Genomic DNA, 21,448 nt, shown 5'->3' on the forward strand with positions numbered 1-21,448 from the left:
TGTGAAAGAGTATCGAGCTGTTTGTTGGCAGGGATGGATATTACAAAATAGTTGACGAATAAAGGGCGAGACGCTTAATTGGCAGCTTGTACTGTGTCAAATGGAAATCTGGTTCCAAAAGAGCCTGGTGGGGGAAAAGAGAAAGCATTGTTAAGCAATCTGGGTTAGTGAATCCGTGGAAATGTGCCATAAAATTGTTCACATTTATGTCATGATATTATTTGTCTATCACTTGCGAGTTAAAGCCCTCGAGTACACCATTGCAAGAACCTAAAAAACCTGGGATCTTTCGAGGTCCCAGGTTTGAGAGTTTTTGCCAAGATGAGAGTCATTAAAATCGATCGATATTTGAAGGACGAGATTACTGGCCAAAATATTTTAAAACGTGTTTTTCCAGAGTACGGCAGTTAACTGGCTAATCTGGAGGTTCGTGTTCCGCTTTGATCTACACCTTTACCTTTTCTACAAATCAACATCGGGCCATATGCCCTCCAGGCACACATCATTGGCCCAATTTTATCATGACATAAAATGTCACTGGCACCGCTAAACTGCGTTACACCGACAAAATAACTTTTTACATTTTGGCCAGAAAAATGTTACTATGCCTTACACTGACAAAATAACTTTTTACATTTTGGCCAGAAAAATGTTACTATGCCTTACACTGACAAAATAACTTTTTACATTTTGGCCAGAAAAATGTTACTATGCCTTACACTGACAAAATAACTTTTTACATTTTGGCCAGAAAAATGTTACTTCATCATACTATATTGATTGATTTCAATGACCCTTAAATGGTCAACAATTGTTACTCTGACTAGGGGGTGGGGGGGGGGTATTTTAATCTATCAATACATAATGTATATATATTATCATTTACCTCTCATTTTGCCTATAATATTGTTTTCACAGTTTTATTCACTGTACCATCCAATGTCTTTTGTGATTTCATTCTGCCCTGATGATACAGAGAATGACATTGTGGAAACAATTCTGTGTGGAAAAAAAAGAAGAGAGAGAGAGAGAGAGAGAGAGAGAGAGAGAGAGAGAGAGAGAGAGAGAGAGAGAGAGAGAGTACTTTAATAAATTCATGTGCCTCAAGTTAAATAGTCAAGCACTCTAAAGCTTCGTGTACATCATTATCTCACAAAATATAATATGATGTGTATATATTTTTGGGGGGTCAAAATGTTAAAATGTCGTTTTGTCAGATTACGCATTACCGACATAGAGGAACAAAATTCAGGACTGCAATCTGTTACTACTTATAACTCCAATATGCATCTTTTTTCTAGTCTCACTTGAACGCATTATAGAAATACTTTAACCTCCTATATATATGTTGATATCTGGACTATGGTCTATTTATCCCAATTTCCTATATAGTAAACATATTTATTAGCATACCCGATATATATATATATATATATATATATATATATATATATATATATATATATATATTTATATTTTATTTTATTTTATTAAAAACATTTTTTTTTCTTTTCTTTAAGGCTTTTTTTTTAGTTTACGGAGATTTGGAAGTTAGGCTTTGAAAAATTCTTAGTATTCAACCCCAAGGACAAATAGGACAGATGATAGGGGAAAGTTGCAGGTCTAAATGTAAAAACGTCAAAGAAAAAAAAACCCAACAAAAGGACTGGTTTAAATAGGACAACAGGAGATGATAGGGGAAAGTTGCAGGTCTAAATGTAAAAACGTCAAAGAAAAAAAAAACCCAACAAAAGGACTGGTTTAAATAGGACAACAGGAGATGATAGGGGAAAGTTGCAGGTCTAAATGTAAAAACGTCAAAGAAAAAAAAACCCCAACAAAGGACTGGTTTAAATAGGACAACAGGAGATGATAGGGGAAAGTTGCAGGTCTAAATGTAAAAACGTCAAAGAAAAAAAAAACCCCAACAAAAGGACTGGTTTAAATAGGACAACAGGAATGATGGGAAAGTTGCAGTTAATGTAAACGTCAGAAAAAAAACCAAAAGGACTGGTTTAAATAGGACAACAGGAAATTCCAGGATCAATCGACCAATGTTTCTATTTTTTAAATGACCCTAAAGACCATCAGACACAAGCAACGGATCCCACCATGAAGGATACTATCAAATGCTTAGAAAATTACAATGTATTGAAAAATACTATAAACTATATTATGTAGCTCATTACAGAGAGATGCTTTACTAGGGGGAAAACATCTCTCTCTCTCTCTCTCTCTCTCTCTCTCTCTCTCTCTCTCTCTCTCTCTCTCTCTTTCTTTCTTTCTCATATCTATATTCGAACTCACTCAATATGTTTACTTTAAATGAGTAAATATTAGTTTACTTTAACAAATCAATTTATTAATGTTGATTAATATTTACTCATTTAAAGTAAACATATTGAGTGAGTTCGAATATATCAATCTCTCTAAAAAAAGTTACTATTCTATACATTTTACTCTCTTTTTCGGTTAAGAATCCGCGCCAGGACAAGGAAAAATGGAGCAATCCCAATCCAGAACAAAGACAGGGAGCAACATGGAAAGATGTGGGGGATAGGGAATGAGATTAGCGGAAGAGTAGCGTCCCTTGATTGGACGTTACCTTACAGAGAGAACGTCAATTTGGTTTTGAAGTGTCTCAAGCCGCTTTCACCGGAAGCGAGGACGAGAGACGCATGCGCACAACCAACATGACGTTCTCTCTCTAATAACTTTTCCGCCGGTGACGTCACAGACGATGGGTGACGTCCAATCAAGGGACGCTACTATTCCACTAATCTCATTCCCTATAGATGACACAGCAAAAGCGACCTCTCCGCAAGAAGACCTTACATAGATACCCGGTGGTAGAACACATTGAACTTAGGGGTTTGGGCCTAAAAAGCAATCTTCTGAAATAAAGAGAGCCAAATATCTCAGCTCAGGTAGAAGATGTCAGATTATTTTCACTGATATCTTGGGGGGAAAACGTAACAGTCTTCCAGAGTTATTAAGGTCCGTAAGGTCCCCGTGGACTGTACGAGGAGGTTAGAGGCATTTGAGAAGTGGGTGTAAATAAGAATGTTGAGGCTATCATGGACAGACAGGTATACGAACGAGGATGTGTTGGAGAAGGTGAGAAAGGGAAGAATACTGATCGATACAAACAGAAAGAGGCAGTTACGGTTTCTGGGACATAATGTGTGGAGAAGAGACGGAATAGAAAATTGGTAACATCTTGGATGATCGAAAGAATGAGAGCTAGAGGAAGACAAAGAATGACTTATCTAAATAGCCTAAGAATGTCCAAATGTGACTTTAAAAGCAACACAGATTTTATGCGCACCGCAGAGGATCGTGATTCGTGGAGACAACTGACCGGCAACGTGCTCAAGAGCACAAGCCACGATGGATGATGATGGATGGACATGGATCGTGATTCGTGGAGACAGCTGACCGGCAACGTGCTCAAGAGCACAAGCCACGATGGATGATGATGGATGGACATGGATCGTGATTCGTGGAGACAGCTGACCGGCAACGTGCTCAAGAGCACAAGCCACGATGGATGATGATGGATGGACATGGATCGTGATTCGTGGACAAGCTGACCGGCAACGTGCTCAAGAGCACAAGCCACGATGGATGATGATGGATGGAATGGATCGGATTCGTGGAGACAACTGACCGGCAACGTGCTCAAAGCACAAGCCAGTGGAAGCATGGATGGACATGGATACGTCGATTCGTGGAGAAGCTGACCGGCAACGTGCTCAAGAGCACAAGCCACGATGGATGATGATGGATGACATGGATCGTGATTCGTGAGACACTGACGGCAACGGCTCAAGAGCACAAGCCACGATGGATGATGATGGATGGACATGGATCGTGATTGTGGAGACAACTGACGGCAAGGCCAAGCACAAGCCAGATGGATGATGATGGTTGGACATGGATCGTGATTCGTGGAGACAGCTGACCGGCAACGTGTCAAGAGCACAAGCCACGATGGATGAGATGGATGACATGGATCGTGATTCGTGGAGACACGACGGCAACGTGCTCAGAGCACAAGCACGATGGATGTGATGGATGGACATGGATCGTGATTCGTGGAGACGCTGACGGCACGTGCTCAAGAGCACAAGCCACGATGGATGATGATGGAGGACATGGATGTGATTCGTGGAGACACTGACCGGCACGTGCTCAAGAGCACAAGCACGATGGATGATGATGGTGGACATGGATCGTGATTCGTGAGACAACTGACGGCAACGTGCTCAGAGCACAAGCCACGATGGATGAGAGGAGGACATGGATGTGATTCGTGGAGACACTGACCGGAACGTGTCAGAGCACAAGCCACGATGGATGATGATGGATGGACATGGATCGTGATTCGTGGAGACAGTGACCGGCAACGTGCTCAAGCACAAGCCACGATGGATGTGAGGATGGAATGGATCGTGATTCGTGGAGACACTGACGGCAACGTGTCAAGAGCACAAGCACGATGGATGATGATGGATGGACATGGATCGTGATTCGTGGACATGACCGGCAACGTGCTCAAGAGCACAAGCCACGATGGATGATGATGGTGGACATGGATCGTGTTCGTGGAGAACGACGGCACGTGCTCAAGAGCACAGCACGGGATGATGATGGATGCAGATCTGATCGTGGAGAATACGGAATAAGAGCCAAGCCACGATGAATATGATGAATGGATCGTTTCGTGGAGACACTGACGGCAGTGCTAAGAGACAGCCCATGGATGATGATGGATGGACATGGATCGTGATTCGTGGAGACAGCTGACCGGCAACGTGCTCAAGAGCACAAGCCACGATGATGATGATGGATGGACATGGATCGTGATTCGTGGAGACAGCTGACCGGCAACGTGCTCAAGAGCACAAGCCACGATGGATGATGATGGATGGACATGGATCGTGATTCGTGGAGACAGCTGACGGCAACGTGCTCAAGAGCACAAGCCACGATGGATGATGATGGATGGACATGGATCGTGATTCGTGGAGACAGCTGACCGGCAACGTGCTCAAGAGCACAAGCCACGATGGATGATGATGGATGGACATGGATCGTGATTCGTGGAGACAGCTGACCGGCAACGTGCTCAAGAGCACAAGCCACGATGGATGATGATGATGGATGGACATGGATCGTGATTCGTGGAGACAGCTGACCGGCAACGTGCTCAAGAGCACAAGCCACGATGGATGGTGATGGATGGACATGGATCGTGATTCGTGGAGACAGCTGACAAGCAACGTGCTCAAGAGCACAAGCCACGATGGATGATGATGGATGGACATGGATCGTGATTCGTGGAGACAGCTGACCGGCAACGTGCTCAAGAGCACAAGCCACGATGGATGATGATGGATGGACATGGATCGTGATTCGTGGAGACAGCTGACCGGCAACGTGCTCAAGAGCACAAGCCACGATGGATGATGATGGATGGACATGGATCGTGATTCGTGGAGACAGCTGACCGGCAACGTGCTCAAGAGCACAAGCCACGATGGATGATGAAGGATGGACATGGATCGTGATTCGTGGAGACAGCTGACCGGCAACGTGCTCAAGAGCACAAGCCACGATGGATGATGATGGATGGACATGGATCGTGATTCGTGGAGACAACTGACCGGCAACGTGCTCAAGAGCACAAGCCACGATGGATGATGATGGATGGACATGGATCGTGATTCGTGGTGACAGCTGACCGGCAACGTGCTCAAGAGCACAAGCCACGATGGATGATGAAGGTCCTCGTGGAGCCGGAGATGGTTTCGGTTTCTATAGCGGATAGGACGCTAGTTTATCGCAAAAGTACTTTCCACCATATGTAATTGACCTGGCTATCCAATCACTACTGGGCGCATAGTAATGACCTACCACTCAGCCTCGTCGAATTTGTTAATTAAAAAAATTAGAGAGAACGTTTGTCTTGTTTTCCTGTAGAGGTTTACTTTGTTTTGTGTGGCTATGTGGTCTTGTGGTATGATTCTCGCCTTCGGAGCGGAAGGTCCGGGGTTCAAGACTCGCTCAAGGAGGCACATATTTGAGCCCTTGAAAAAGGCTCTTTACTCGCATTCTCTAACCGTACGGTACTAGGGTAAAATGAACCACTGGCAGTTAACAGCGTTGTCTCGGTCGAAAAAGATTGTAATCTCGGCTAACAGTCCTACATGTTAAGTGTTGCAGTTGGCTGGGGAGCCCCTGTAAGCGTATTGAGTACATTTAGTTCCATCATTAAAAAAAAATAATTAATGGCAGAATTGGCCTATAATTCCCACCCGACACATCTCAAAAACAAGGCTAAGGCAAATATTTCAAGGCCAACTGTCATATATTAAAATCCATCTTCACCGAGAACTGTCGGACTATTTTTCTTATTCCCTCAAAATACTGGTGCCTACATGAAGATAAATAACTAGTTATTCTTTACAGACAGACTCACGCAAACTGATGTTTGAAAAACGCCTTGATTTCAATTTGGCCATAAATACCTTTAAAATCTACAATTAATATCGATAGATTAAATGGCAAACCAACGTTGAAAATTCTTATGGCTCTTTGTAGTCTAAGTATAAGACTATTTGTCAAACATTTTCATTTTAAGTAATTTATCACGAAGAGACATATTCTAGTCCAAAAAAAAAAATGTTTTGTCATCCTATGGTTATGCGTACTCTTTCTTTATCTTGTTAGAGGCAAGAAGGGCACTCCTCCAAAAAAGAAATTACATTAATGGTGTTAATCGACGAAAACGCTTTTTTTATTTTTCAAGTTGGTCAAATATCGACGATTTAAGATGACCTCCAGGGAGCTCCGATATCTCAGTTGGTAGAGCACTCACGACACACACAAAGGGACCGAGATCGATCTGACCTCCTAACATTGATTGGGTAGCTGTTGGGTCTGTGAGATCAGGCAGAAAGTACTTTGCGATAGACTGGCGTCCTATCTAAAAGGAAACAAGCAATCGCTAATGTCCGATTCACGCACTAGACACCGGGAAAATCACCGGCTTCATGGGCCTAATTGGCTCTGAAGGACTTTTCACAATCTTACCAACAAATCTTAAACCGAAAGACGTCGTTACCTTTAGACTCTTGACAAGGTGCATTGGGAGTCATTTTGTTCGATCGATATACATAATAATGTTTGTTTTAGCGGTTTTACGGCGCTTGCGACAATATTAGGTCAGTTAAGCACCAGTAAAAAGGAAGAAATGGGATTGGTTCAAAAAGATTCCACGATCAACCCACCGATGTCCCATCCAGGCACAAGCAAAGAATCCTACATATGAAGAATGCACTCTTATGTTTACAAAGTATAGAATACGGTATTCAAAAGTAATAATTATAATAGAACACAACAGAACAGTGTCAGAGAGATAATTTACAAGGAAATAAAAATCATCTCTCAAAACAGGTACTGTACATTTCATTGCCCCCCCCCCCCCCTCCCCTCCTCCCCAGCTTTGGATCTCCAACAGGATAAGGCAATAAATCCAGAGCAATCTCAACCCAGAACAAAGAAAGGGAAAACAGCTATGGGGGATGGGGGACACAGCAAGTGAACTCCTGTCCACTAGGAATATACAAAATATTATTAATATGAAGTACATAAGTAGTTTTCTGACTAAATTAAAAACAACTGCGTTTAGTCAGACTTCTTCTTCTTCTTCTTCTTAATCCTCTTCGGGCCTTGAGGCACAAAGGGCATCCACCAAACATCTCCATTTTTTTGCGATCGGCTGCTTTGCGGAGGCTGTATTCCAGGACAGGCCTGCTTCCTTTAATTCTTTCTTCATGGTCCTTCGCCGCTTTCTCTTCCCATCTGCTGTCCAGTACAGGGCTGTCTTGTGAAGTGACTCTTTTTCCATTCTGGCCACATGACCCAGCCAACGCCATCTTCGTTTTTAGTCAGACTAAAGTATGTAAATGAGCTCCAATAATCTTATTAACATTTCAACGTGGGTCAAAGGGGGGGGGGGGGGGGGGGTTGTGAATATGCCAGCAGCGGCAGCAAGTAATGCTGATGGCTGATCTTGTTTCAGAAATGTACCTAATATTGGAGATAAAAAGGTTATTCACCTTTTACGTACAAAAGTTACACCAGAGTCGAAAAGTTTATAATATTTTGGTTTCAGACTTGCTACTGATTTTATTACAGAAATCTACTTAATCTTGGAGATAAAAAAGGTTGTCCACCTTTATAAATACAGACGTGACACCGGAGTCGAAAAGTTTATATTTTGGTTTCAGTCTTACACCTACTTGGCCTCGATTGACTGGATGTGAAAACGGTTGAGTTGTGACTTGTTCAAAGGTCTGATGATATCTAACCCAAACGTTACGAAAAAAGATAAAGCAGACAGCATAACAAAGCGTTGAAAATAATAACAAAGCGAAGCTCACGAACAAAGCTACATCACAACATTCTTCCCACCCCAGTCTAATTGGAAGCATTACAAATCGAACAATGATTGCAAAGTCCCAAAGTCTATAATCAAATAAGAAAGGGGGACGTAATGCTATGAATCAAAACACAACAAGTATAGTCTTGGTCTTAGAGATTGTCAGGAAAGTTCAGGCTTCTCTCTTGCACATATTGTAAGCCCGGGTCAGAATGGAAGGATTGATTTGGGACGAAGAGTGTTCTCATTAGGTGTTTCGGGGTCAGAGGGGTTTGGCCCGTTTTCTTCACAGAATGAGGTTTGAGGTTCAGGATCAGGAGTGTCTACCGATTCCGCTTGTTCCGAAACTTGATTTCAGGCATCTGCCGGAATAAGAACGGTTACTGGAACGTCCAGTGCCTGGTTTGTTGGCTCATTAATTGAAGAGTGCGTGAGCGGGGGAAAAGTTTCCTTTACGAAAGAGTCAGGCATAGGCAGGCCACCAGATGGTGCTAGGTTACGCAAAGCTACTGTTGTCTCCCTCCCGTCCTGGAGTCTGACATGGGCATAGAGTGATTGCAATCCAACAGTTAGACTTCATATACCAAAGGTTCATACTTCGAAGATCTCACGTTACTTCTCATGATCACCGTTCCAGGGGTAGTGAGCCAAGTGGGAAGAGTTGTACCGGTTGTGGATTTCCTGTTGTAGCGAAATATTCTCTCATGAGGAGTTTCGTTAGTGGAAGTGCACAAAAGAGACCTTAGGGAATGAAGGGAATCAGGAAGAACGAGTTCCCACTGGTGAATCTCCAGACCATGAGACTTCAGTGCAAGCGTTATTGTCTTCCAGAGTGTTCCGTTCAGTCGCTCCACTTGTCCATTACCTCTCGGGTTATACGGAGTAGTCCGGCTAGTAGCTACACCCTTCCTATGTAAACAGTCCTTGAGTTCGGCGGACATGAAGTTGGCCCCTCTATCAGAGTGCACATAAGACGGCATTCCAAACAGAGAGAAAAGCTGGCAGAAGCATTTGATGATTGTTGCGGCACTCATATCGGCACACGGAAAACCAAACGGAAAGCGAGAGTATTCGTCAATCATTGTTAAAAGGTATTTATTTCTTGAAGAAGAGGGCAGAGGACCATTGAAGTCCACACTCGGGCGCTCAAAGGGCTGAGTAGCTTTGATCAGATTAGGATTGGACTGTTTGTAGAAGGAAGGCTTCAGTTCACAGCAGATTTTACAGTTTGCACAAACCTTCTTCACTTCATCAAGCGAGTAAGGCAGGTTCTTGGATTTGACAAAATGCATCATCCTTGTAACCCCAGGATGGGATAATAAGTCATGGAGATTTTGAAGTGCCTCAGGATCAGAATGAGTTGTAGAACAATAGCCTCTGGAAGGAGCGTCTGCTGCATGATTGTCTTTGCCGGATCTGTAGACAACATCGTAGCTGTAGCACGACAGCTCGATTCTCCATCTTTGGATTTTGTCATTCACCTTCCCTTTCTGAGAGTTATTGTACATGAAGGCAACGCTTTTCTGGTCAGTTACAAGTTTGAAATGCTTCCCAAGTAAGTAGTGTTTCCATTTACGGAGAGCCTCCACAATGGCATATGCCCCTTTCTCTACAGAGGAATGCCTCCTTTCACTTTGATTCAGAGTTCTGGAAAAGAAAGCAACTGATCTCCCATTCTGATTTAGCTTAGCTGCTATTGCGATGTCCGAAGCATCTGTTTCGACCACTAGGGGAACATCTTGGTCAACGGTAGTGACAGCTGCATTCTCTATCTCATTCTTCAGCAGTTCAAAGGCTTCCTTCACTTCCGCTGCAATTGGAAATACGCTATTGCTGACAAGGAGGTGTATTTTATCAGAGAAATGTGGGATCCAAGATGAGTAATAGGCAAACATGCCTGCTATACGGCGTTGAGATTTTACATCGTGGGGATCAGCAAGGTCGCGCAATGGTTTTAGCCTGTCAGGATCCGGTTGGATGTTGCCTTTGGAAACCAGGAATCCAAGCAGTTTGACTTCTCTGGTGGAAAGGATGCTCTTGTCTTCATTGAAAGTAATGTTGTTCTCAGTGGCATATTTCATGAAATGAGAGAAGTTCTTGTCATGTTCTTGTTGATTTTTCCGCAGATTGTGACATTATCTAGATATGCAAACGTGTCCTTGAGCTTCTCATTTCATATCATGCTGTCAATAATACGTTGGAAGCAGGCCACTCCATTAGTGACACCAAACGGAATGCGTTTGAATTGATACAGGTTCCCACTGGCTTCGAAGGCAGTGTAGAGTTTTTCTTCCTCCTTTATAGGGATTTGGTGGTTGGCACTGCGGAGGTCGATTGTACTGTATACTTCATATTTTGAAATTTCCTCGATCATCTCATCGATTCTGGGGAGAGGGTATGCATCAAGCTGAGTAAAGCGGCTGATAGTTTGGCTATAGTCCACCATCATTCTCTTTTTGTGCCTGTCATTCGTTGTCACCAAGACTTGCGCTCTCCACGGAGAATCGAAGGGTTCAATCACATCTTCTGCAATTAGTTTTTGGACCTCAGAATCTTTGAATTGTTTGTCCGGTGTTGAGAACCGCCTTGATTTTGTTGCTATGGGTCTGCATTCCGGGAGCAAGTTCTTGAATAAAGAGGCAGGTTTCACTTTACCAGCAGTTAAGCCACAGATCGAGAATGTGGGCTTCGACCCTTTGAAAATAATCTCCAGTCCCTCGTGTTGGCCAAGGAAATCGTGACCCAGAATCACGTCGGCACACAATCCAGGTAGAATGGAGAGCTTCACTCCTTGATAGGTCTCGCCATTGTATTCCAGAGAGACAAAACAATGCTAGTCCTTTAGAGGATTGTTATTTGCTTTCGAGAATTGTATGTTTGGAGGTTTAGAGATCGCGCCTTCTCGGCGGAGATGAAACTCTCCGTGCTTCCCGTGTCTATAAGAGCCTTCGTGGAATTACAACAGACTTTCACGCCGATGATAGCTTTACGAAGACTTGAAGGGGCTGCAGCAGTGAAGGCCGAATTGATGAGGGGTTCAACAGCGGATGCGAAGTTGTTTGCTTTCCCTTTTGATAAGCACACTTTCTGGTAGTGTCCCTTCTTCCCGCAGCCTTTGCATGTCGCTTCCCGGGCAGGGCATTTAGATCGTGGGTGTCGTTGAAATCCACAGAAGAAGCATTTAGTACTAGTTGCTGCAGATAGTGTATCACTAGATGGTGTATCAGTTTCGTCAATGTAAGGAGTATGGACTGCCAAATGGCACAGGTAAAGGCGATGCACTGTTGTATGTTAATGACTGTTTATGTGCCATTTCAAGGGACCTAGCTTGGTCAAAAGCAGTAGAGAGATCCAAGGTCTTATTTTTAAGGAGTCTTTGTCTTATTTGATTCGAGGACAAGCCACATATGAAAGCGTCTCGAATGAAATCGTCTCTGTTTTTGTCTGCTGAGACAGCTTTGAATTCGCATTCCTTAGCGAGAGCCTTCAATCTTTGCAAGAACTGATCCATAGTCTGTCCTGGCTCCTGTTTGGCAGTAGCTAGGATGTGTCGGGCAAAGATTTCGTTTCCAGGTTTGACATAAGTATTTTTGAGGACTTCGACGGCTGTATCGAACGTGGTGCAATCAGCGATGTATTCGTATACGAAGGGACCAATGAAGTTTATCAGCAAGTTGAGTTCACCAATAGCAATTTCTTGTTGCAGTTGTAGTGATGCTAGGAAATTATTGAACGTTCGTAGCCAGTGGTTCCATCGTTTTGAAGCATCGGGGGCGTTAGGGTCAGCGTTAAACATCTCAGGTCGAAGGAATCGTTCCATGGTGGAAAACTTGAATGTTGAATAAATTGAAGTGAGTGTAAAAGAGCCTGTCTTTAGTTTAAACCTTAGTCTAGGCTTTATTCAACATTCAAAAGAGGTACGACGAGAAGCATGATGATCTGCAACACAAGCAGAAAAGCAAACAGTTACGAAAACAGATAAAGCAGACATAACATAACAAAGCGTTGAAAATAATAACAAAGGGAAGCTCACGAACAAAGCTACATCACAACAACGGGATTACAAATATTTTTGTATTTAAAAATGATAATCATTAATATTATTTTTATGTCAAAATATTTTTTGTTCGATATGGGGTGCTTAAAGACGAAAGGAGACTTCAATCTTTAGGGTGCAAGAGAAGAAGAGAGAGAGAGAAAAAAAAAGGGGGGGGGGGGTTACGCTATATTTCAATAAGAAGAAATGCAGAGTAAGCCCTGTCGTTGATAAATACAAGGAGTGAAGTGAGTACGTTTCTACTCACTTCATGTTTTGACTTTATCAACATAAGTGCCTGCTCCACTTACTTTCTTGTCGTTGATAGAATAAAACAACAATAATGGAAACTTCTTGGCCAAATTCTCCGATGACACCATAGCATACCGGTCCAGACAACAATGAAGGAATACTTCAATATCGGGAAGAAATACCGCGGACGACTACCAACGTCTTTGCCAATAATACTAAATGCCGGCCTGCAGACATACCATGGTCAGCTCCAATCAGCACCAAAAGAATATAGATCTTCACAGCTACAAACAACTATTCCATCAAAATCAAAGACTGAACATGATCTACTCGCTCTCAAAACGTTGATACAAAACAGGGGCACGTGGGAAAATATTACAAAAGGGATCCTACAAGAAGAGGACACGCCGATAACAACACAATTCATGGCAAGCTTCCTTGAGACTGCTTAGCCAAGATCATCCTTAGAATAAGAAGTGGACATAAGGATAATTTTTACATTTTTAAGCAATAAGGACAAAGTTAATAAGTAGATACCAAGTTTAATAAGAAATGTTATACTATACCAAAGTCGTTTAAAAATTACGATATCAAAAGGTTTCCAAACTTGCGTCTTGTATTAGCAGTATTGTGATACTATAGTCAGATTTTAAATAAATGGCGCGTGTTTTTCTTCTTTTTATCAGCTGCCCCCCAATGCATAGCTGAAAAGATTTGTATGAACCTCTGAATCAATTTGTCTTAATAAAAACATATTGTTTCATGAATTTTAAAACAATAGGAAAGGATTTCGTTCATTACAGCTATATTAAAATCGATAACAGGTGAGGATCGGAACTCATGGAAGATTTACATTACCAAAATTATGAATTTTCCGCATATCCATTTTGAAGGAATTAGTTTAAACTGGAGTGTTCGGTTAATTGGAGCTTAAACAATATACGTGCAGTATTTGAATATGAAGCAACGAATGGTAATCATTAACTATGGGACATCTACATTTTATAACTATCAATAGACATTACTGCTGAATACAAACGGAAGTGAAGATAACGCGCTTCCAATACAATTTTGATTGCAGAAGTTTGAGAAATAGCTTTGTTTATGCCACAGAGGATTACATGAATTTATGTAGACTGGTCAAAAGTAAAAATTCATCAATTATGAGACAGTGTCTCCACAAATATGTGTTCAACAATAACAACAACAACTACAACAACAACCAAGAAATACTGGACACATCAATCAGCACAGTCTGATGACGATGATGATGAAAAGGAGGAATGAAACGACTACAGAAAGATTCCGAGCATCACTTTATCCAATGAAATGTATTTTTCCTTTAGTTTGCGAAGTTGAGGCATGCCTTTTCTCTGTCTACTCTTTGTTATCATTTATTGCCTCGTCGGTGAGAGTAAATTTGGTGTTCCTCCTCTCAATCTTTCCCTCTACTTAGGCTTTAATGACCTCGATTGGTTTGCGCTCACAGTGATACGGGGAAAGTCGCGCAACCTCGTGTCAAAACTCCCTGATTAGACAATCTGCTTTGAAAGCTGTTTCTGGTTCATTTCTTTTTTTTTTACTAAGAAGTATAGTTAGCATTTTGATAAATGGTCAGAACATGTAGTACTGTCTGATTGAAACCATAAAATCATGTCAGCTTTTATAATTGCCAAAGTTGGAGCCTTAAAGTGACCATGGGCCAACGAATGGTCGCGTTGTCCAATACAATACAGTTGGGTGAAACGATATTTAGTCAGTCTTAAAACGCCTTTGCATTGACCCCAGAATAGTATTCCAGATGATGCAGAGAAGAATATATGGCATGGCATCCTTTTAAATATCCAGTATCATCACCACTTGCAAGAATAACAATGATTCTCTGCCAGAACCCATGGGCCTTTTTCTGCTTGAATAATCAGACGTCCGATATTTTTTCGGATGTATATTTGCGCTCACCCATACATCTTTGGATGATATCTATATCAAAGTTATCTACGATCCTTTTCCTGTCCCGTCGTTCTACACTGGTGATCTCTCTGTCGTATTTCGATAACGATCTTCTCATGGTTGATTGTGAAATTCCAAAACAATTGTCATCGTCTTTAATGTCTTATCGATGGGTACAAGAAGACTTCTTTTCGCAGCTTTACGAGAGTGGAACCGATAGAGATTCCGTACCGTTTCGTGTTGTTTAAGAGCCTAATATGTTTTTAAAACCTTTAAAGGCCCTGTGAAACGTTAATGCATAGACAAAAATTTCTCAAAGTTATATAAACATGTTAATTTGACAATATTGAGTATACAATCACTATTACAAATGATTTAAAGCGAGATATTTCATATCAGTCTTCGGTAATTGCGACATGATATAGATAATATGCGATAAATAATAAATTCAAAATTTAATACGAACTACATAAGTGGTATCTTTATAACACTTAAAGCGAATTTTATTATTTGACGTATGACGTGAATTCATAATCACTACGTCAGCACAAGATTTTTTGGATATACGATGAATTCATTCATACTTTGTGGTGCGTAACTTGTTTTCATTTTTTACAGTGTAAAATTTCTAATTTTATGTCAGCTGTTTTAAAGTAGTTTTTTTATAGGTCTTAAAGAAGAAAACTTTTTAAATATGGCATCAATAGGGCCCAAAATCAAGATTCAGTTAAGACAAATTGATTCAGAGGTTGACCCAAATTTTTACAACTTTTGCTAGAGGGACAGCTGAGAAAAACAAGAAAAACACGCACCATTAATAAAAAATCTGACTATAGTGTGAGAAGTTCTCCGTCCATTTTTTAAATGGCCTAGCTAAAGTTCTAATAGGTCGCATTACTAAAAAATAAGAGTAAGGGAGTGTTTAGCAAAAATCTATTCTCAAAAGGGAACAATAAAAACATATATACATGACAGATTTTTTAGTAATGAATTTATGTTTCTATGGGTTTTTTGTGTTGGCTGAAGAAGGATTTTGAGCCCAAAACATTCCGTGTTTTTACTATTTTGTTTTTTGTTGTTTTTTGTTGTGTTTTTTTGTTGTTTTTTTTTGTTTGTTTTTGTTTTTGCATGTTTGTTTTTTACTAAGATTTAGAGGAGCTCAAAATAAATTTAGGTAATTTTCTATATTGAACATCTCATCCGTGAATGAAATATCGCTTTTAAATTAAAAAATGAAAAAATCCTGTCAAGGGATTAAACAGAAATGTTTCACTTTGTCCTTCCGCTACAAAGACAGTTGGTCAAAATATCTCTCTGAGTGTCTCTGAATTTCTTATTGGTGACGACGTAGATCAAAAAGTTACAGGAACTGTTCATGGCCAGCGGGACGTACATGATTTGGTAGATAAGTCTGGCCAGATTATTTGGGGGATCCTCGAACAATCCGTAGACAAACAGCTGGGGCATGTACTGGGGGAGCGTCGTGAAGAGAGCGGCCACAGAATACACAGCACAAACCGACACCAATGTCTTGGTCGTTCGAGACATCGCCCGGAAGTTTTTGTTGCCCTCGTTGTTGTCATCTCTTGGGCAAGTAGTCATTTTGGCACGCTTGACTGAAGCTAGTTTGACCTTGACCCCAATGCAGACACATCCGGTGACGACGATGGGGAGAGGCAAGGTGAAGCTGACGTAGATGATAAAACTTTGAATTCCCGCAGAGATTTCCTGCTGGCTGTGGTAAACGTCGGATCGACCGAAAATGCCCACGGTAATATTGTAGGGATTTTCACCGTTGTACTCAAATTCAAACCATACTCGAGTGTAGATAAGTATGATGTACCACGTGACAAAGACACAACAAACCGCGATAATCGTCCGTCTCCTGGTGATAATGAAAGGGAATTTGAGGGGTAGAAAAACAGCCACCAGCCTTTCTATAGTAATGAGGACTGGAATGGTGAAAGACACCGACCCACCGCCCCAGTCAAGGATTTCGCTGATGTTTTGAAGAACGTACAAGGCGAAGGCTCCGGCGTAAGGCAAATCAAACCCGATGACAGGCCCTGCACTATGGTACATCAGACTTATACAGTTGATGTTCGCCCCGATCAAGAACAGGATGTCGGATATGGCCAGACTGAACAAAAGGAGGTCAGAACATTTCCTGAGACCGTGTTTCTTGAGAATTATTATGCTGAACATATTTCCAATCAGACCCAGAGTGCTGATGGACGGGGTCACAAATAAAGTCAAAATTCGGATGATGTAATTGGTGACGTCATCGGAGACGTATTTGACGACGTTGACATCATGGATGTGGTGGTTGTCATGGAGTTGAGTTGGTGGGTGTGATGGTGACGTCATGTTACTGCCTTCAACCATGACGATATGAGTTAAAGCTGAAATGAGAGGTGAGAGTTGTGAGTGGAAGGGAGAAGTAGGTTGTGTGAGGGATATGGGCAGGGTGAAAATGTGTATCATTGACTACGTCATCCGAATAGATGTCTTTTATGACACTGGATGGTGAAGATGAAGTCAAGATGTGACCAATCGTCTCGAAACGGTATTAAATTGGGAAAGTCCTTCAGAACCATTGGACACATAGAGCCGAAGTTTACCCCGGTTTCTTTAGCGTAAAACGAACAATAGCAATTACTTGCTACCCATTTGATAGGAAGTTAGTCATCCCAAAATACGTTCCGTCAGATCGAACAGAACCAGCTACCCAATCACTGCTGGTTGGACAGGACAATATCTCGACTTCACCAGGGGATGCAGCCCAGTCCCTTCATGTGTGAAGCAATTCAAACCATATTCGAGTGTAGATAAGTATGATGTACCACGTGACAAAGACACAACAAACCGCGATAATCGTCCGTCTCCTGGTGATAATGTAAGGGAATTTGAGGTGTAGAAAACCCCGATATAAAAACGTTTTATGAGGATATTTCACATTTTGTTTACATTTTCAGAGGTTAATAGTCGCTCCAATGATAAATTATTCAAGAAAAATAAGAAAACATTGTTTTCATCTGTTTCTTCGGGTTAAATAATGAAAATTAAATATATAACGTTCGATATAGCATCACAATTATAGATAGATAGTAGTTATAGCTTTTTAAAGTGTCCAAAAAGTGTGAAAAATGAACAAAGTTGTCACTCTGACTGTACTTACTTGACCCTTTTAGAAACTATTCTCTTGAAGCTAAATCCCCAAATTTTGGTTTATTATACATCATTCAATTGGTACAAACTAATGAAAACGATTTGTTTCTCTAGTATTCCAGAACAACTCATTCTTGGAGTATATTTTATGCGAAAATCTCAAAAATAACTTTTTGATGCCGCTTCATATATTTATATATAAATATTTCAAGTATAATTATGATCAACATTTACAATCTTGTTTCGAGAATTTGCTCTCATCAGGAAGTATAATAGCTCCTCTTATTAAAAAGTTGAGAACTATTATTTCATGGTTTTTATTTTTATAATGTATATATATATATATATATATATATATATATATATATATATATATATATATATATATATATATATAATATAATATATATATATATATATATATATATAAGTAAAATTATTATATTATATTATTATATAGTATAATGAAAGCCCTTTGAATATTTATTGTAGTTTTTATATTACTAAAAACAGAAATCGTTTGTTTCACTTATATAAACATTAAAATGATTAAATGTCATTAGTCCTGGGACTGCAATGAGGACGAACCCCATTTCCCGAGCCATGACGCAATTTTTTATAAGAGTATAAGCGATTTTTTCTGTTTTATCGACTTTTCCATTTAGCCTATATTATCTGGATCTGAACAAACCAATCTGCTGGTTACCATGGCAACAAAATTGTCATGTGATTGGTAGTCAAATTACAGTTGTATGCATCTGATAGCATAATAAATCAGTTTGTAAATCGATAAGTAGAATGCGCACGTCATTTGTACCGTTTTGCCCCTCGTGCTTTGATCTCAAGACGTGCGGCTATGTGGTCTTATGGCATGACACTCGCCTTCGGCTTGGAAGGTTCTGGGTTCGAGCCTTGCTCGACGCATAGTTCAGTCCTTGGTAAAGGCTCTTTACTTACATTCTCTCGCCGTACTCATATTGCAATATCATCTAACAGGCGCCATGTCTCGTCATCCATCATAAGTATTGCTGTTGAGTTCGGACTTCTTTTAAAACGCTAAGATCACTTTTAGTGGATATTACGCTGGATGCATGTCAACTTTTCCCCCTTCTTTTTAATGTTTTTATATACGGCAATGTCCACTAAATTGCTCAAAGCGCTTTACAAAGGGTCTCTGACCAACAGCAACACGTAACAAGTAGAACGAGACATGACGCCTTTTAGGCGATATTACATTTTTTTTCCGGACAAAGACAACACTTTTGACGGCCAGGTACTCATTGCACACCTGGGTACGGTGAGAGAATGTGAGTAAAGAGTCTTTTCCAAGGACTCGACTATGCGCCGACCGAAGCTCGAACCCAGGAGCTTCCGATCCGAAAGCAAGTGTCATACCATAAGACCAAATTGCCACACAAAACAGATACAAAATTGATCGATGCCATATCGATATTCTTATAATTCCAGGGGTGTGTATGTCATTACGTCAATCGAATTAATGTATCTTATAAATCGATACTAAAATAGTATATCGATATTATCATAAGTACTTTAGTTTTTCTGCCATCAACTGTAATTTATTCCAATCAAAATAGATTCATAATAAGTGTCTTGAAATCGTCACAAATTTTCATTCCCATTCCCCGAGGCTAAATAGATGAAATAATCTTCGAGCCGTTTCTGATTCAAGTTTTTATCGGGGTAAATCGAAAAACAAAATTAAATCCATGACTTTAAATATCTATTTCCGAAAACTCTTCGAATTTCTTTTCATTTTGAAGTTTCTTTGTATTTTTTCAACTTTTTATCGATATTTGGTTGTTTGAATTTCTAGAGCGATATTTGACTCCAGGCGACATATGGATTATCAATATTTAAAATTTTCTTAAATAAAATAAACCTCCACCTAAAATACCACAATACAGTTAGCCTATTATCAGATGCGTGCCGGAGAAAAAGAAATTCTTGAACTTCTACTCAATCACTCACTCACTCAATCCTATCCGGACCTTCTGGCACTTGAGGCGATGCAAGGGATCTCCACCTGGTCCTGTCAACAGATATTCTTGGGGCCACATGAGCGTTTTACACAGATTGTCAGCCCTGCACTCACAGAATAGAATCGCCCTATTAATTAAAATTAAATCATAGAGGTCTGCAAATCTTATGATTTCCCCATTACATATTACATGAACATATTTAACAGCAATGATTAATGGCTTGTAAAGCTGTCGAAAAATATAACCTCCACAATACAATAAGTAATGGATAAAACAAGTTCCAGTCCAACTTATGATTGACAAAAGTAAGTCGGATTTCTTCTCTTTTAAATAGTATGGTACGTATTTACATGTTTTTAAATGTTTATTTTTCATCATGGGGCACTAGCAAAAATCACAGTATTTTATTGTTTAGAGAGTCTTATCTTGTGGCAGCCAATGTGCTTAGCCAAACTGGCTGTCACTCAGGTCTTGGTTGTAGGGTTGAAGCAATGGTGGGAGGTTGGACAGTTCTTTCTATGTCCATACTAGGAATGGATTGAGATCTGGTTTGATATAATAAATATAAACAGGCCGTCAGGTTTCTCCAGGTTAAACTTTCTTTGCCTGTCTGTGGGACGTGTGTGCCCTCAGACAGTGTTATAAATAGGATCTTAAGTCAGACCTAGTAACATGTTCAAATTGTATATTTTCATTTGTGATACTAACCAAAAATAGATTTTAACATGTAGTGAAAACCTGACCACAATAATAATTAATAAAAACCAATTATTGTAGAAAGGGAATACATATTATATGAAAAGATTTACAGATGATTTCATTGGAGGGCAAGAATAATAATATTCTTCACCTTAGAAGAGACTAGTGTTAGAATTGCTTAAGTCACAGCAAGTTAGTTTTGAAAACAATGGAGGGTAAAATCTGGATTATGAAATATTATAGAGTATATAAAAATAAAATGTAGGATTGAGATAGGAGACTTTGATTGTGTTTATCGTGTACAAAAATTGTAAGTGAACTGAGGTGACTGTGTTTTAAGTTTATTACTGATTAGCTAAAAATCATAAAAAATGATTTAAGTACAGGGACCTTCTCCTGCCATAAAAATGTTAATCCAGCTCCACAGTATTAGGAATTGTCCGAAATCTCAACGAGTTAAAGAATATTCTATTCCTTCTCCTCGGTAAAACATATTATTATCAACAATCTTCTGTTATTTACTTGTCCCATACCACTTAGTGAGACAAAATAGGTGGAATAAATATCGTATTTCACTAGTCAACTAATATAAACAAAAGAATAAATATTCATACGCTGGCATTTTTTAACACTTTGCAATTGGATAAAAAGACCAAAAAAAAAAAACGAGGTTCCCAAAATTATATTTTTTGAAATTCCAATGATTATTTTTTTGTATTTTATTATTTTTTTTTTTGGAAGAAGAAGAAGAATTACCCTCGACTTATAGCCCAGTAGATTTAGGGTCTGACTCTGAAAAAAATTGGTACCAAGCTAATTTTTATTCGGATGAAACTGGACCATGATCTGAGCCTCTCATGAAAAAGCCACCAAAATCCGTCCATGCTTCAGAGA

General features: G+C 40.1%; 2 protein-coding genes across 2 annotated transcripts; both read right to left on the reverse strand.

The window, feature by feature from the left end:
• Positions 1-11,290: 11,290 nt before the first annotated feature.
• On the reverse strand, positions 11,291-12,374 carry LOC144969422 (uncharacterized). The gene is made up of 2 exons (XM_078908532.1): positions 11,852-12,374; positions 11,291-11,730 (listed from the first exon to the last, which is right to left on the reverse strand). The coding sequence occupies exons 1-2, from the start codon at positions 12,267-12,269 to the stop codon at positions 11,291-11,293; spliced, it is 858 nt and encodes a 285-aa protein (XP_078764658.1). The 5' UTR covers positions 12,270-12,374.
• A 2,864-nt stretch (positions 12,375-15,238) lies between these two features.
• On the reverse strand, positions 15,239-18,003 carry LOC144969083 (FMRFamide receptor-like). Its single transcript, XM_078908110.1, has 2 exons — positions 17,866-18,003; positions 15,239-17,089 (listed from the first exon to the last, which is right to left on the reverse strand). The coding sequence occupies exon 2, from the start codon at positions 17,070-17,072 to the stop codon at positions 15,957-15,959; it is 1,116 nt and encodes a 371-aa protein (XP_078764236.1). The 5' UTR covers positions 17,073-17,089; positions 17,866-18,003; the 3' UTR covers positions 15,239-15,956.
• Positions 18,004-21,448: the final 3,445 nt, after the last annotated feature.

Source organism: Berghia stephanieae, chromosome 3 (genome assembly GCF_034508935.2).
Source record: "Berghia stephanieae isolate SIO BIC M18660-M18661 chromosome 3, UCSD_Bste_1.3, whole genome shotgun sequence".
Taxonomy (NCBI): domain Eukaryota; kingdom Metazoa; phylum Mollusca; class Gastropoda; order Nudibranchia; family Aeolidiidae; genus Berghia; species Berghia stephanieae.

Bases quoted from the DNA above. Each gene is read 5' to 3' on its own strand.
- LOC144969422 (XM_078908532.1), bottom strand. From the start codon at position 12,269: ATGGAACGATTCCTTCGACCTGAGATGTTTAACGCTGACCCTAACGCC. The intron at 11,731-11,851 runs GCTTGTCCTCGA...AACATACAACAG, and splicing joins TCGAGACGCTTTCATATGTG to TGCATCGCCTTTACCTGTGC.
- LOC144969083 (XM_078908110.1), bottom strand. From the start codon at position 17,072: ATGGTTGAAGGCAGTAACATGACGTCACCATCACACCCACCAACTCAA.